The sequence below is a fragment of the Cucurbita pepo genome, chromosome LG09 (genome assembly GCF_002806865.2).
Source record: "Cucurbita pepo subsp. pepo cultivar mu-cu-16 chromosome LG09, ASM280686v2, whole genome shotgun sequence".
Taxonomy (NCBI): Eukaryota; Viridiplantae; Streptophyta; class Magnoliopsida; order Cucurbitales; family Cucurbitaceae; genus Cucurbita; species Cucurbita pepo.
Genome location: NC_036646.1, coordinates 9,431,253 through 9,445,754, shown reverse-complemented (window position 1 = coordinate 9,445,754; position 14,502 = coordinate 9,431,253). Strand labels below are relative to the sequence as shown.

The window sequence follows — 14,502 nt, the reverse complement described above, 5'->3', positions numbered from 1 at the left end:
GAATATCATTAACCTATTTTACGAGAGATAGTTAACCTGTCTAACCTCACGATATGGTGTACCAAGCAGCCTTCAAATTTGAAACGATATCACGATTGTACCAAGATTCAATTCATAGGCTTCATTTAAGTAAGATTTAAACATTACAGAAGGTTAACCATATAATATATATCACCCCAATGCAGCCTAATCCTGATAGTAAAACTTGAAGATTTTTGTTTAAAACGATATAATGGGAGGCAAGTGATGATGGCAGTAATAACAACTTGATATAAAACCGATAATTGAATGAAACATAAAGTATCTCCATGCGAGTTTTAAAATGAATCTCGGCAGTAAGAGGCTGAAACATTGAATGCCTCAAAAAATATCTTCATATGAAAAGTTGGGTGTACCTTATTGAAAATTTAACACCATTTTCTTTAGGTGGAAGCAGGAACTTCAAATTTTGTGCAAAATGGAACGAACTACGAAACTCTGAAATCTGAGCTTTTGATTTAACTGACGAGGCCTCTCTGTTTGAAGACATCAAGCATTGCAACGCCAATTTTCGCAGGCGACTGGACCACTGTTACTCCAGCTTCTCGCAGTGTCTTGATTTTGTCTTGGGCAGTACCTTTTCCACCCGAAACAATGGCTGCAAAATCCGAAAGTCTCATTATCGATGCGATATGTGCAGAAATGATGGACATGCATATGAATATGTTTCTCTTTTCGGGGATGCAGGCAGAGGACCGATATCTTCTCACTGTTCACTAAGAATTGAAAGGGGTACACAATATATGTGAGATCCCACGTCGGTTGGAGAGGGGAATGAAGCATTCCTTATAAGAGTGTGGAACCTCTCCTTGGCATACACGTCTTAAGACCTTGAGGAGAAATCCAGAAGGGAAAAGCCCAAAGAGGATAGTATCTGCTAGCAGTAGGCTTAGGCTGATACAAATGGTATTAGAGCCAGTCACCCGGCGGTGTGCTAGCGAGAATGCTGGCCCCCAAGGGGGTAGATTGTGAGATTCCACATCGGTTGGAGAGAGTAACAAAACATTTCTTATAAGGGTGTGGAAACCTCTCCCTAACAGACGCATTTTGAAAAATGAAAAACATTGAGGAGCAGCGATTCTAGCTCAAAGGTAGAGGTTAGAAACTAATAGACCACTATTAGAGAAGAAGAGTTAAGGCCAGATTGAAGGCTAGAAGCAAACACCATGCATAAGAGGTTATATAAAGGGAAATACTCCATCTAAAATTTTACATACCTCCAGCATGACCCATGCGACGGCCTGGGGGAGCAGTAAGGCCAGCAATGAAGCCAACGATAGGCTTCTCAGTCCCACTTTCCTGTTAATACACAATAAACTCTTCAGAACTTGAAATTACAGTGCAGTATTTAATACCACATGGGTCAACAAGTCTAATTCATTTGAACAATCCATTACATAGACCACATTAGTTCTTCCAAGCAACAGAGATAAAGCTATATATTTCAAAAGTCGTAGCTAAAACTACAACCTTGAAATGGAAATTTAGTGCATCAAAGAATATTCGGAAAAAAGAGTATACAAAATTTTTCGACAATATTGTTTACCAAGCTATATCTTGGTGTAAACTATCTAATATTTTTACTTCCTATCGTTATACCTCCCTCATTGCAGATTGGGACGGTCTTTTGTAAACATCATGAATATTACATCCCTTATGTAAATTTCGATCTATCAATGTAATTGCCTCTTAAAACAATAAAAAAAAAAAAAAGAAAAAAAAAACTTGTAGCTAAACCTACAACCTTCGAATGGAAATTTAGTACATTTAACTTTCACATAGAAGTAATGGCAGCGATATATGAGAGAATCTTAGGAAGGCCATGCAAATATTATCTATTTAAGAACTTCCTCCTAAGAGGCAATGAAAGTCTTTTTCTTGATGCAATTAACCAGTAGCACCAAAATGTGCAATAAAATATGAACATAACGGTTCAGAAGAGCATTGTACAATAAAATATTTGAGGGGGAATGAATAAATCTAGAGCTAATCAATAGAAGTAGCAATGAACTTCCAAGTTTTTTGATGATGATGAGTTCAAATAAAATACGCTCAGATGGCTATACTTAAAGTAAAATAAAGTAAAAGGACAGAACCTTTATCAAAGCAGCAGCATCCTCTTCCGCAGTCCCACCAATTTCTCCAATTAGAACAATACCTGGAATGCATGAGGCATCGTGTCAGACTCTAGAGATTACCACGCCTTTCTTGTAATTAGTAATATTTACCATAAAAATTAGAACAAGCGGAGGAGAGAAATAATAACTAAACATGATTCACCAATCCAGCCAATTTGTTATCATCCATTCATAATATTTTATATCGTTCAGTCAATTTGCAAAAAGACCAATAAACCGAAACACGAATAACCTTCTGTCTGAGGATCAGCAAGGAACTTCTCGATGCAATCAACAAAGTTTGTCCCGTTGAAGGGATCCCCTCCAATACCTACGCACGTGGATTGTCCAAGGCCAACAGCAGTAGTTTGGAAAACCTAAGAAAATGGGAATATTAAATATAAGTATGAGAAGCATCACATATCGTGGGGCATTGAAAGATTAAAAAAGAAAGAAAATTAGAACTCACTGCTTCATACGTCAAGGTGCCAGATCGTGATACAATACCAATGCGCCCAGGTTTGTGGATGTACCCAGGCATAATTCCAATTTTACACTCTCCAGGCTTGATAATACCAGGGCAGTTAGGGCCAATCAACCTAGTTTTAGATTGTCTGTTTAAAGCAGCCTTAACTCTTACCTGAAATTCGTACATATTAGATTTGTTTAGCGTTTTGATTAGGAGGTTGAATGAACTAACTCAGACACTGTTTTAATCAGAACAAATAGTCAACAGGTACGTAATAGAACTGTTAAAACAATTTTAGCTTGAAGTACAAAATCTAAACAAGCAAACATTTCAATAGAACTACTTTCAATCACTACTGTAGCTAGTTATCTGGAACAGGGCATGTCCATTCAAGAAACAAATCGGAGGGTACAATAGGGCTATCATTTCAATTAACTCTAAAATATGATAGTAAATATAGATTATTGTCATATGGTATAATGACTTTTCCTTTTCCATTCCAGCTAACAGAGGCGACAGTAGCCTCTTGTTTTGTTCCTTTTCGCTTATAATCCAATAACAAGCTAATCTTGTAGATTATTGTCGAATGCCTTTTGTATAAAAACGAAAGTAAATTTTAATTATTGTCATATGACATAGGTGACCCATCTTCTACCATTCCAGTTAACCAGCCATGATGTAGCTTCTTCTTTGGCTTATAATCTAAGTACAAAACTAGTTTTGTACATCGTTCATTAATATGGTATCAACGAAATCTACTTTCTGGTCCTGGGGCCTCTTGTTTAACATCTTTTGTGGATTGAGACACTAGTCGCTATCCTAAATGTTCATGCATTAGATTTATCCAAAACCTACCTTTAGTTTCACACTTTAAGACTTTCTTCAATTACCCGTTCCTTTTATTAGTAACATTCAGGGTTCTTTTTTCCTTCATCTTTTAATTTGCCTCTTTTATCTCACCCTCTGTTAGTTTGGCCATCCCACAAACTTTTCACACATCATAAGTTGCCATTTTCTAGATACAAACAATTAGTACTTTCACAAATAAAAAGGGCACACACTCTGTAATGAAATGTTCCAAATAGATTGCAAATTCTTCTGTACTGCAAAGCATATGAACGAATCCAGGCAGGCATATGTCAATTTTCACTTACCATATCATGCTGTGGGACCCCTTCCGTTATACAAACTACAAGATCTAGCTCAGCTTCCATCGCCTCCAAGATAGCTGCTGCAGCAAACGGCGGAGGGACATAAATTACTGATGCATTGGCCTTCGTTTCAGCTTTGGCTTCAGCAACTGTGTTAAAAACAGGAAGTCCCAAGTGTTCGGTTCCACCCTTCTTTGGCGTTACACCACCAACCTAATTCAACAAATAGCATGGCTTAAAAACTGATGATCTCCACTTTTATCAAAAAACCGTTGATGAACAATAAGAAACTGAGGAAAATCAGGAACCAATAAAAGAGAAAACTGAAGGAATCCCAGGCTTTGAATGTCAGATTATACTGTGTAGATAGGCAGATAAAAGAAGAAAAAATTGCAACCAAATTTACATTTAAATAAAACACTGTTTAGTGCAGATCCCATGAGCTTAAGTACGGAGACAAAAGTTGCACATAGGTCACGAGAAACAAGCCAATACTTGCAATTAAGAGGCGACATGGCCCGTCAAAAAGCATTTTTAATGAACTATCGTTCTCACAGCTCTCGCCTTTTGGGTCCCAAGTTCATTTCTAAATCTGTATAACGAGTAAATTCGCTGTCCGACATAAAGCCAGATCCGTCACATCCTGTGGTTTTCTACAGCCAAATTGAATTGCAGATCAAATCTATAGTAGTGTCACACTGTTCTGTTCTATCAGATGATTAAGGATCGTGAAGCAATCATTTCGAAATACCTTCCCATTTCTGGGACGGAAAGCGGGAAATTACTGGGGAGAAAGATTTTCAATAAAGTCTATGAACAGCGGAAATCATTCTAAAAATTTAATAACGTAAATCTTGAGATTAAAAGACATCACGCTGCACTATGGAACAAGAGAAATACCATTTTCGTGCCATATTCGATTGCCTGCTCAGTGTGGAAGGTACCGTTTTTACCAGTGATCCCTTGACATATGACGCGAGTGTTTTTATCTACGAATACCGCCGGCGGTGGTGGCGGTGCAGCTGCGTAATGCCGAATCTGCGACGCCGCCTGCGAAAACACAGAGGATGATGAAGATGAAGAAGAAGAAGCTTTTCGATTAATGGCCGACCCTATGAGCTTGGCAACGGCTTGACAACCCATCGCGTTACTTCGATTCGATTCGATTCTCTGTTGGGCGCAGCCGCCTTGTTCAGAGTATAACGAACTCAGGAATATTTTTCCTCCTCCGCACTCGCCTCCTCTCTCGCTCTTTCTTTCCTTTCCCTTTTACTTGTTTCCTTTTCTTTTTCCTTCTTCTCTGCCTCGCTTCCCCTCTTTGAATTCTCCCTTTCTAGTTTCTCCACGCTGCTTGGGTTTGGCTGCCCGTTCCGTCGTTACGGTTTGGGCTTATTATTTTCTGGGCCTTCTTTTTTTGGATGATTGGGCCTTCTGTTTGGGCCAATGCCTTCAATTTTGGGCCCGTGGGCTTCAACTCCACGCTGGTTGGGTTTGGATGCCCGTTCCGTCGTTACGGTTTGGGCTTATTGTTTTCTGGGCCTTCCGTTTTTGGATGATTGTGCCTTCTGTTTGGCCCGTTGCCTCCCATCTTGGGCCCGTTGCCTTCCATTTTTGGGCCCGTGGGCTTCAACTTTGGGCTTCGTTTTATGTAATTTGATATACAATTCTTTAGAACATCAAATTAAAATAATAATACTACTAATAAATAGTTTAAAAAAAATTCAAATTGGTGTTGAAGGAATAGGGGTTGGAAAAACGAAATTTCGAGTTGGGTTCGGTTATGAACCAGGTTCAAGCGGACGACACAACTGATCTATTTTTCAAGTTTAATTGATTAGGACGAACCAATCCGAATTTTTGTACTTGAGCAACCTATTTTTTCAGGTTTAGTTGGGTTGGGTCGTCCATCCAATTATACATTTGTTTAAAATTATTTTAGAACGGTAAAGTTTCCATTCATAAATAGAACTTAATTTATCAAACATATGCCATGCCAAACAAAAATCAAATCCAATCCAACCTTTATTGTTTATATTATAGTTATTTGGCCCATCGAATCATACGAACATCCTCAATTATTACATGTTCGTGAAAAATATTGTTAAAATAATGTAAAAATAGACTAAAACATTAATTCTAAAAAAATCCACATTAAAATGCATTGAGTTTATATTAAACATTTTAGCCGTATTTTATCCATAGTTTTATAACAAAAAAAAAAAAAAAAAAANAAAAAATGTTGATGGTAATATTATAATTTTTAAGGGTTTTAAATAAAGAAGGCATATTTTTTTAGAATTTAACGAATGATTTTTAACCACAAAAAAAAAAAAAAAAAAAAAAAAAAAAAAAAAAAAAAAAAAAAAAAAAANAGAGGAAAGAAGGCTCGAGGGATCCGAGAATAGACCAGTGGGTCTGCAGCCCACTACCATCATCAGAAATGGCGCGAGGATCATCGTCTTCGAAGACGAACAAAGCGAACGCAGAGCTCGAACCGGAGATTGCAGCGCGAAAGCGGCTTAAGAAGCTCGCATTTTCCAATAATCTACTTTCAGGAACTCAGGCAAAGCCCCAAGCATGTCTGTGTCCTTCCGCAACCGTTCTGAAGCACAATGGCAAAGACATTGTCAAGAAATCTCACCGAAAGAACAGGTTCCTCTTCTCGTTTTCAGGCTTGCTCGCCCCCGTCAGTGGAGGCAAGATTGGTGAGCTCAAGGATTTGGGATCCAAGAATCCCATTCTCTATCTCGAATTTCCTCAGGTTTGTCTTTTCCCTTTCTGTTTCTATCTGATTTAAAAGGTTTCTACAGTCTTCTTCGCTTTCTTTTCCATACTGGTTCTCGTTTTTAGTATGATTGGAGGTGCTTATTCAGTATAAAATGATGTCGTAGTCTGCGTATTAGGCTGTTGTTTGTAATTTTCTACTACTTCTAATGCGTTTGATCGATGGTCCGAGCCAACACTCAGGTTTCTCCCACGTTTCTTCAATGCGTCCTTATTGCCTTCTGGGTGGCCATGATTAATTGTATTTTTCGTGGGAATAGCTATGATAAACTTGGAAGCATGGGTGTCCTGAACTAAGAAAAGACAGAGAGTATAGGAGATCAAAATTAAAGCTGCATCGAATAGATAATAACAAATTTATTATGAACAATGGTTTCTAGGGGACGATCTAGATACTGTTTTCACAAATCTAAAGGGTAAGGATAAGCATTGTAACATGCCCTGCCATTGCTAACTCAATGGAGCCTATGGAGTGAGATCAAACTCTAGTTGGTAAGGTAAAATGATAATTGGAAGTGTAGATATTAAGCAAGAAGGAAACATATTTTTTGGCACAATAAATTATAATCCATAATTTAATCTACTAGATTTGTGAGATTCAAGAGAAGGTGGATTATTGGAAGTTGCAAATCCCAGTCAACAATTTTGTTATTCCCCTCGCATTTGAAGACCTAATCGAGTGATAAATCTCTTTATTGTTGAATCGAAGCATAATGGGTTTGGAAACTGCTGAGTAATGTCATTCAATTATTGATCAGTGAAGTATATTTGATTAGTCAACACTGCAAAATTGAAGAACCAGCTTTCAACCATGACCTTACATGAACAAGATTTGTTCTATAGGTTGTACAACCATGTCTTCGAGTTCTAGAGAGACCACATGATTATTTTTTTTAATGTAAATAAAATTATTTGGTTACTTTGAAGTTTGTATTTTAGCGATAAGTCGTGATTAATATCACATTATCTATCAGTCGTTCTATAATTATCAGTATTCAATAAAACTAATTTACAATCTAATTAATCATTGTTTTACTTAACTCATATCTCCAATGATATTTTTTCTTCTTGTGTATCAGTTTGAGCTTAATAAGAGAAAATGAGATGCTGGGCTCAGCATTTGAGTCCTAGATAAACTCATTTGACCATTATAGCTTTAAAGTGAGTTAAATTTATGATGGTCTTTGTTGTTATTGGCTTATTATTTACTTTCGCCTTATTTTGAGGTGTAAATTGCTTTCCTATACTTTCCGCAAATATCCATTGATTTATTTCTTGAATGCTGATTGTAGATGTTTTGTGGCCATTAAGAATCAAGTGGTGGAGTCGTTCTGACTTCTATTTCTTTTGCCTTTCAGGGACGTATGAAGTTGTTTGGAACTATAATGTATCCGAAGAACAGATATTTGACTTTGCAGTTTTCTAGAGGAGGAAAGAATGTGACATGTGAAGATTACTTTGATAATATGGTTAGTCACTATAAAAAAATTTAAAAAAAAAATCCCCAGAAAAAATTCACTGTCAAATGTCTAGTTTAACACTGTTCTGGTGTAAACACTTCGTTTTCTTGGTATTTAAAGAAGCCTTCTTTTCTCTGACTGCAGATTGTCTTTTCTGATGCATGGTGGATTGGAACAAAAGATGAAAATCGAGAGGAGGCTCGTCTCGATTTTCCGAAAGAATTGTCTATGGTAAGTTTTTGGATAATTTTTAGGTTCTTAAAGTGCAATCTCCTTATGGTTTCTCGAGTACTCCTACTATTCCGGTGTAAAATTATTGCAAGGATCTCTATTGGGTAAAGTTTAACCACAGCAAAGGACCAAATTTTGGTATCAACAATCTCGATTCTCAAGATCATTTATGGAGCAGAAGAGTGGAAATGCATCCTCTTCTGAGAGTCACAGAATAATTTATGCTGTGAGAGGACAATAATTTTTGTTGTCTAAACTTTTTAATTTCCTTGATTGACCATCTAGCAAAAAAGTAAGAAACTTAACTGGGCAGAGTCCTTACTGTTAAAAACAGTCGCTGTTTCGTAAAGTTCATGGTTTTTAACTAGTAACTCTACTTGGGACCTCCATGAAGCTGATTTTATTGTTTTAAGAAACCTAATTTACTATTTCTAATTTTCTTATTATGTTTTTATACTGAAGTTATCCGTTGGGCTGGTCAATATCATTGCTCTAGATTACTGTTTGGTCCATATTTATGTACTTGTTCTTCCAGTCCTGTGGATTTTTCTTACTATATATATTTTTCCTTTAGTCCGCTTTTACCACTTGTAATTAGCTAGAATAATTGTATATATTCTAGTGCCATATCTTTCTATGGAGGATTATATATGTAACCGCCCAAACCCACCACTAGCAGATATTGTCTGCTTTGGGTTTTCCCTTTCGGGCTTCCCCTCAAGGCTTTAAAACGCGTTTTTCAGAGTTACACAGGGGAACCGGTGCTCATCCAGATACTGTCCTCTTTGGGTTTTCACTTCTGGACTTTCCCTTATGGGCTTCCCCATTATGCGTCTTCTAGGAAAAGGTTTCCACACCCTTATAATGGGTGTTTCATCCTCCTCCCCAACCAATGTGGGATATCACAATCCATTGGTTGGGGAGAAGAACGAAACACCCTTTATAAGGGTGTGGAAACCTCTCCCTAGTAGACGCGTTTTAAAAACCTTGAGGGAAAGCCCAAAGAGGACAATATCTGCTAGCGATGGGTCTGGGCCGTTACAATATATGAAGCTTCTTGTATGGTTGCTTTGGTGGGTCTGCACTGTTTTATTTGGTTCAGAAAATTTTCCAACTTCTAGCTCTTATATGTCAGGTACAATGTGGTGAATATGACTTTAATGGTGGTGCTGGTGTTGTCACTACGATTAAGCCGAGTGCTCAAAAGAAGGGAATCAACCGTGTTGAAGAAAACTCCCTTAAAGGAGAACATGGAGACGACTTAGTAGACCTCGAAGACAACATGACAACTCCTATAAAGACTACACCAGTTAGACATTCTGAAAGATCTGCTGGAAAAGTATTCAAGTATTACCCGTTGCATATATTGTTACTGTGTGAATGTTATATTATTATCAATAAGGCAGAAAGCAATAGGGTTTCTTGTCAAATAATTTTTTGCATCAAATGTCATTTCATCAGCTGTCCATTCTAGGATTGGTAGAATATTATGCTGCATGACCCATGTTTGGCACTTGATTTATGCTTTTATAAGTTTGAACTTTAAAATCTATTTTTCAAAGAGTTCCACAGGGTTTTAGCTTGTCTTGGATTTTCTTAGGTGCGTTCTATAGGTTTGTGGTGTTTGCTGTTTTTTGAGGGGTTTGGTCGGGAAGAAATTGTCTTCAAGAAATGGAAAACTCTTGAGAGGTAGCGAGGGATCTTATTATTTCATAGTCACCTATTAAGCTTCTGATGTTTCCTGAAGCTGAGACTGCGATTGGAAATTAAGAAACTAGCCATTAAAATGTGTTACCATATCAAAGGAAAATACATAGGTTTACCAAGAATTCGAGAGGCTTACTGTTCCCTATAAAGCTCATTTACTAATTATTAATATACCTCTTATAAAAAGAATTAATAATTGATAATACCATTACTAACAGTCCTAGTTTTAAACATTTTTTCAATCATCTTTTCATTTCTATGATCTTAGCTAATTGGGGAGCCTTTTTAACTTTGGCTTTCGGGAGGCTTTTGCCTTGAGTTATGTATTTTGTTAATGAAGAAAATTAGTTTCCTTAAAGAAATGTCCACGTTAAGTTCTTCACATTCTTGGAGAAATTACCACAACTTTGCACCATTGTGGTATCATTATATCCATTTCTACAGTCTTCTATTATTCCTAAACGTTGTAGGATCAATTTACGGTATGGGAAATAGGCAGAGGCAAAGTAGAAATTGGGAAGGCTATCAGTACAAATAGCATCTAGATTGATGGCATTGCCCGTGTCGAGTAATAACTACACATACTCTAGGTAAAGTGGACGAATGAAACTGCATTGATCCTAGATGTTTCTTGAGCTCAACTACCTTAAGACCGTTCAGACTTTCAGATTCTTTCCCTTCATCATTCAGGTCATGCTGATTGCTAGACAGTAGTAAATTGCTTTGTATCTATAATTCTTACAAGGCTATACAAGCATGAACCAACCAACTGAATTATTGAATCCATTTTTTCTCAGGTTGGTAGACAAATAGTTTTTGAACAAGTTCACAGTTCAAATATGAGTTAACTGCAACTTCTTGATTCCCAATATTCCTATTCGTGTTGAAGCTTATTTCAGTTAATTCAACTGACCATGTTTTTGTGTTTCTGTCGAGCAAAATAATTTCATTGTTAAATTTATTTCCTTTTCTTGTCAAGTTTTGCAGAGGCTTCTTCTGAGGATGAGTCTGCTGGCACTTGCGATGATTTGTCTGAAGGGGAAGAAAAGAATGTTGTCAAACATGAACCTTCAATCGGAGATCATGCTAGTGAAAATGTCCTGTTCATAATTCTTGAGTAGTTTGTTTTAATTCATTTTCTCATCTCTGCAGCTTTCAATTTCTGTTGATTCAATCTTAACTTTCATACTTGTTGCTCTTAATTGATTACTACAGACGGAAGAGGTCTCTCTTGATTCTAAAGATGTAGATGCTGTAGAAAAATCTCCAATTCTTCAAGGTGATCAAGAATCAATTTCTAAGACTAAAAGAAGTTCTCGGGCTAAGGGAAATGCTCAGAGTAGTAATCGTGGTATACTCGTCCAGCCTACTCTACATAGTTTGTTCAAGAAAGTGGAGGAGAAGGTAATATCTGAAGTCCTTCAATTAAATATGTCGAGATAGGTTGCGGTTTCGAATCCATTTACTGATGAAACTGCATAAATCTCTTGATCTTTCGCCAATAAATCCTCCAAAATGTCGTATCTTTAAGGTTCATATTTATTTACAATGAATGCTTACTGTTTTCAGAGGACACCAAGAAGGTCAAAGAGATCTTCAACATCTAAAGGTTCTAATTTTCGTCATTGATTTTATTATCATGATCATGAGAATACTACAATAACATCAAAATCTGAAATTTTGGTTTTCTACAGTTTCTGCCCAAAAGGTGCAGCTTTCTGGTTCAAAGCGAAAGATTGACCAGGTGATACATCTTATAATTTTTTTTTTATTCTCCGGGAAATAACCATAATGGATCGTTTTGTATTTTTCAGGACGAAGGATCAAGGAAAAGGAGGGTTGTCCGGGTTCAAGACGATGGTCAATCTCGCATGCTCTCTCTATTTACTTCAGTTATTTCTCAAACAAGCTTATATATTGTCATAATTAGCTTGCTAAGAATTTGTAGTAGATCTAATAGTAGTTTTTCAATTCCACAAGATAGATGTGCATTTTGTATTCCGACCAATTTTCGTTTGCTGTCTAATCGCTACATATAATACATACTTTTAAGTTTCCATCCGATTCTCCTAGGGGTAAGTACTTATATTCGGAGTCGGTTCATACAAATTTGGGTTCTTTAGTTACCTAGTGTAGCTTTATAATCACCCTGAGCTGATTGAGTTTATATATCGTGTTTTACATGGTCAATTGATGTATAGCTGCTCTTTGAATTTGCAGGAGGAGAAGTCACGAGGAAGGATACAGAATATGAGGTATTAGTGCCATTTGTACAAATTGTTCTTTTAAATGATTTGTTGCGTTATTAACTTATGGCTGCAACGACCAGAAGTATCTTAATAGAAATGAACTTAGCTGCTGGTGGTTTCCAAATCAAACTAATCAAAATAGTATTAAGCTTCGGGCCAGTTTCAGATCGTTTCAAGAAAGCTGACTGTGTAGTGAAGAAACCCGACTTCTCGAAAGACCAGTAAGCTTTATCAACTCCTTCCCCCAGCCTAATCAAATCAATCACAGAGATCAAACCCAACCAGCTATCAAACTCTAAAAAATGCTCCTTCTAAAACCAAGGTCCCGATCATTCTGCTCCGCGTTCCAACACCCACTTGTCACACAAAACTCGATTATTTCACCACAATTAACTTTAAAACTCGCATGGTTGACTAACAGAACACTTTTTTTAGCAATCTCCACCACCCAATGTCTAGTTTTGGAGGCACCTTTAGGAGCAAGGGATAGCCACCCGAGGGGCTCACAGCCTTAAAGACTCGATTTCTCTTCTCCACAGACGTTTTCTTCTCGAGTGAACCTCCACAACCATTTTAAGGGCGTTGTTTGTTTGCCTCATGGACCTTATGCCGAGACTCCCTAACAAATTTCTCACTAGAGAGAATCTTAGTGGCCATTCCTTCTTTTGTTTAAGGCTCTAGAAAACTTGCCTCATCATGTTATAAGTGAGGGTTTTAAATTTTATTACTCTCTGAATTTGTAACTACGTAGAATCTACTTCCTTTTGCCATTCACTTGAGTGTGGTATGAAATGATCATTGTATGCTAAATATGGCTTATCTTTATCTTGTAGGTTGAAGACGAAATTGAAGAGTTGTCGAGCTCTCAAGAGGTAAGTGTTCACTACCTATTATATAGCCATCTGCATACTTCTCCCATGATTTCCAGAATATTGGATTGGAAGTTAGTTGGGCCATAGGTTTGTACTCATTTTGGAGTCTGATGTAATTATTTGGCTGAACTACTCTTTTGCTAGTAGTAGTACATATTAGTAATTTCTCATTTCACTCTTTTAACTATAAATTATGTGGCCTAACCCCTACCTCATGTAATCTTCTTATTATCGTGCCTCACACCATGTTTGTCGAAAAGTCGTCAATATAGTCTATTTCATGTAAAGTTAAGAACAAAACATGTTCTCCACATGCCTAAATATAGTTCTCGATCATGATCACCAAAAAGCGTCGACATTATCATTGACTTCTTGGATGCAATGCATGTGGTTCGATTGAAGTGTTCGTTATAAGATGAAATCAATCATTCAGGGACTGAATAAATAGTTTTAACTGACCATATTCCTTGAGTTTCTTGTATGAATATTAGATTAGGATCTTGCACAGTTTTACTCACAGTTTTGCTTGTCATTTAGGACACTGATGAAGATTGGACAAGTTGAGGTCGTTACATTCTACAATGGTAAGCCGCAGCAGCAGCTAGGATGCATTGCAGAGGTTATCATATTCAAAGTAAGAGAATGCTCTACCAGTTTCTTTGAAAAGCTGCTGGCATACTGAAATTAAAGAGATTTAACCATAAAATAATATTGAAGTCAAGTTTTTACCATATTGTTAGTCATGTAAAATTCTGTTTTTGATATACCAGAGAGAAACTGTTACCCTTTTCTTGTGAACGGCGGCCGCAACTATAACGGTCCTAAGGTAGCGAAATTCCTTGTCGGATAAGTTCCGACCCGCATGAAAGGCGCAACGATTTGGGTTTAGGGGAAATTTTCAGCTTAAAAGTTCAAAAGTATCCACAAGATTTGTATGCAATTTATAAACTCTCAATTGTCTGTATTGTATGTATGTATTATGGTATTATGAAGTTTTCTATATTTTATGTTAAATTTAGACCTTAACAATATTTACGAGTATTATTAGATATTAAGATCTGATAGTATATCAAGTAATGAGGTAATTTCCACAACATCTTGACCAACAATTTCTTCTCCATGTGAGGGTCCAACCCATAAAAGGGTCTATTTGACAAACTATTCATGTATGTGTTACTTGAAGTTGCTTTTAAACATTAAGCTACTCGTCCAATTGGCCTCTTCGATTGTTGCTCGGGCAATAGCAACAAACTACAGGCTCGAGAGACCTCTATGCCTGAAAGAAAGAAGGGAAGAGCTACTCTCTAACTTACGCAATTAGTAGAACACAGAGGAAGAACGTACTTGATCTCTACAAGCTTGAGAGACTTCCTTACCCTAAAGAAAGAAGGGAAGAGCTACTCTCGAACTTCGGACTTATGCA

At 37.0% G+C, this 14,502-nt stretch overlaps 2 protein-coding genes across 3 annotated transcripts; one reads left to right on the top strand and one right to left on the bottom strand.

The window, feature by feature from the left end:
- Positions 1-247: 247 nt before the first annotated feature.
- On the bottom strand, positions 248-5,087 carry LOC111802423 (succinate--CoA ligase [ADP-forming] subunit alpha, mitochondrial). Its single transcript, XM_023686773.1, has 7 exons — positions 4,677-5,087; positions 3,780-3,989; positions 2,626-2,796; positions 2,410-2,533; positions 2,136-2,197; positions 1,257-1,338; positions 248-637 (listed from the first exon to the last, which is right to left on the bottom strand). Exons 1-7 carry the CDS (start codon positions 4,917-4,919, stop codon positions 498-500), a joined length of 1,032 nt encoding a protein of 343 aa, XP_023542541.1. The 5' UTR covers positions 4,920-5,087; the 3' UTR covers positions 248-497.
- Positions 5,088-6,169: 1,082 nt separating this feature from the next.
- On the top strand, positions 6,170-14,008 carry LOC111802404 (DNA-binding protein RHL1-like). Of its 2 annotated transcripts, XR_002816255.1 has the most exons (13): positions 6,170-6,537; positions 7,919-8,029; positions 8,165-8,251; positions 9,387-9,598; positions 10,938-11,055; positions 11,174-11,362; positions 11,528-11,567; positions 11,653-11,702; positions 11,773-11,818; positions 12,179-12,213; positions 13,041-13,079; positions 13,617-13,713; positions 13,850-14,008. XR_002816255.1 is itself a non-coding variant. In XM_023686752.1 (12 exons), exons 1-12 carry the CDS (start codon positions 6,217-6,219, stop codon positions 13,641-13,643), a joined length of 1,275 nt encoding a protein of 424 aa, XP_023542520.1. In that variant the 5' UTR covers positions 6,170-6,216; the 3' UTR covers positions 13,644-13,927. The 2 variants fall into 2 exon arrangements, 1 of the variants encoding a protein (XP_023542520.1); XM_023686752.1 differs by having other exon boundaries at positions 13,617-13,927.
- The last annotated feature ends 494 nt before the right edge of the window (positions 14,009-14,502 follow it).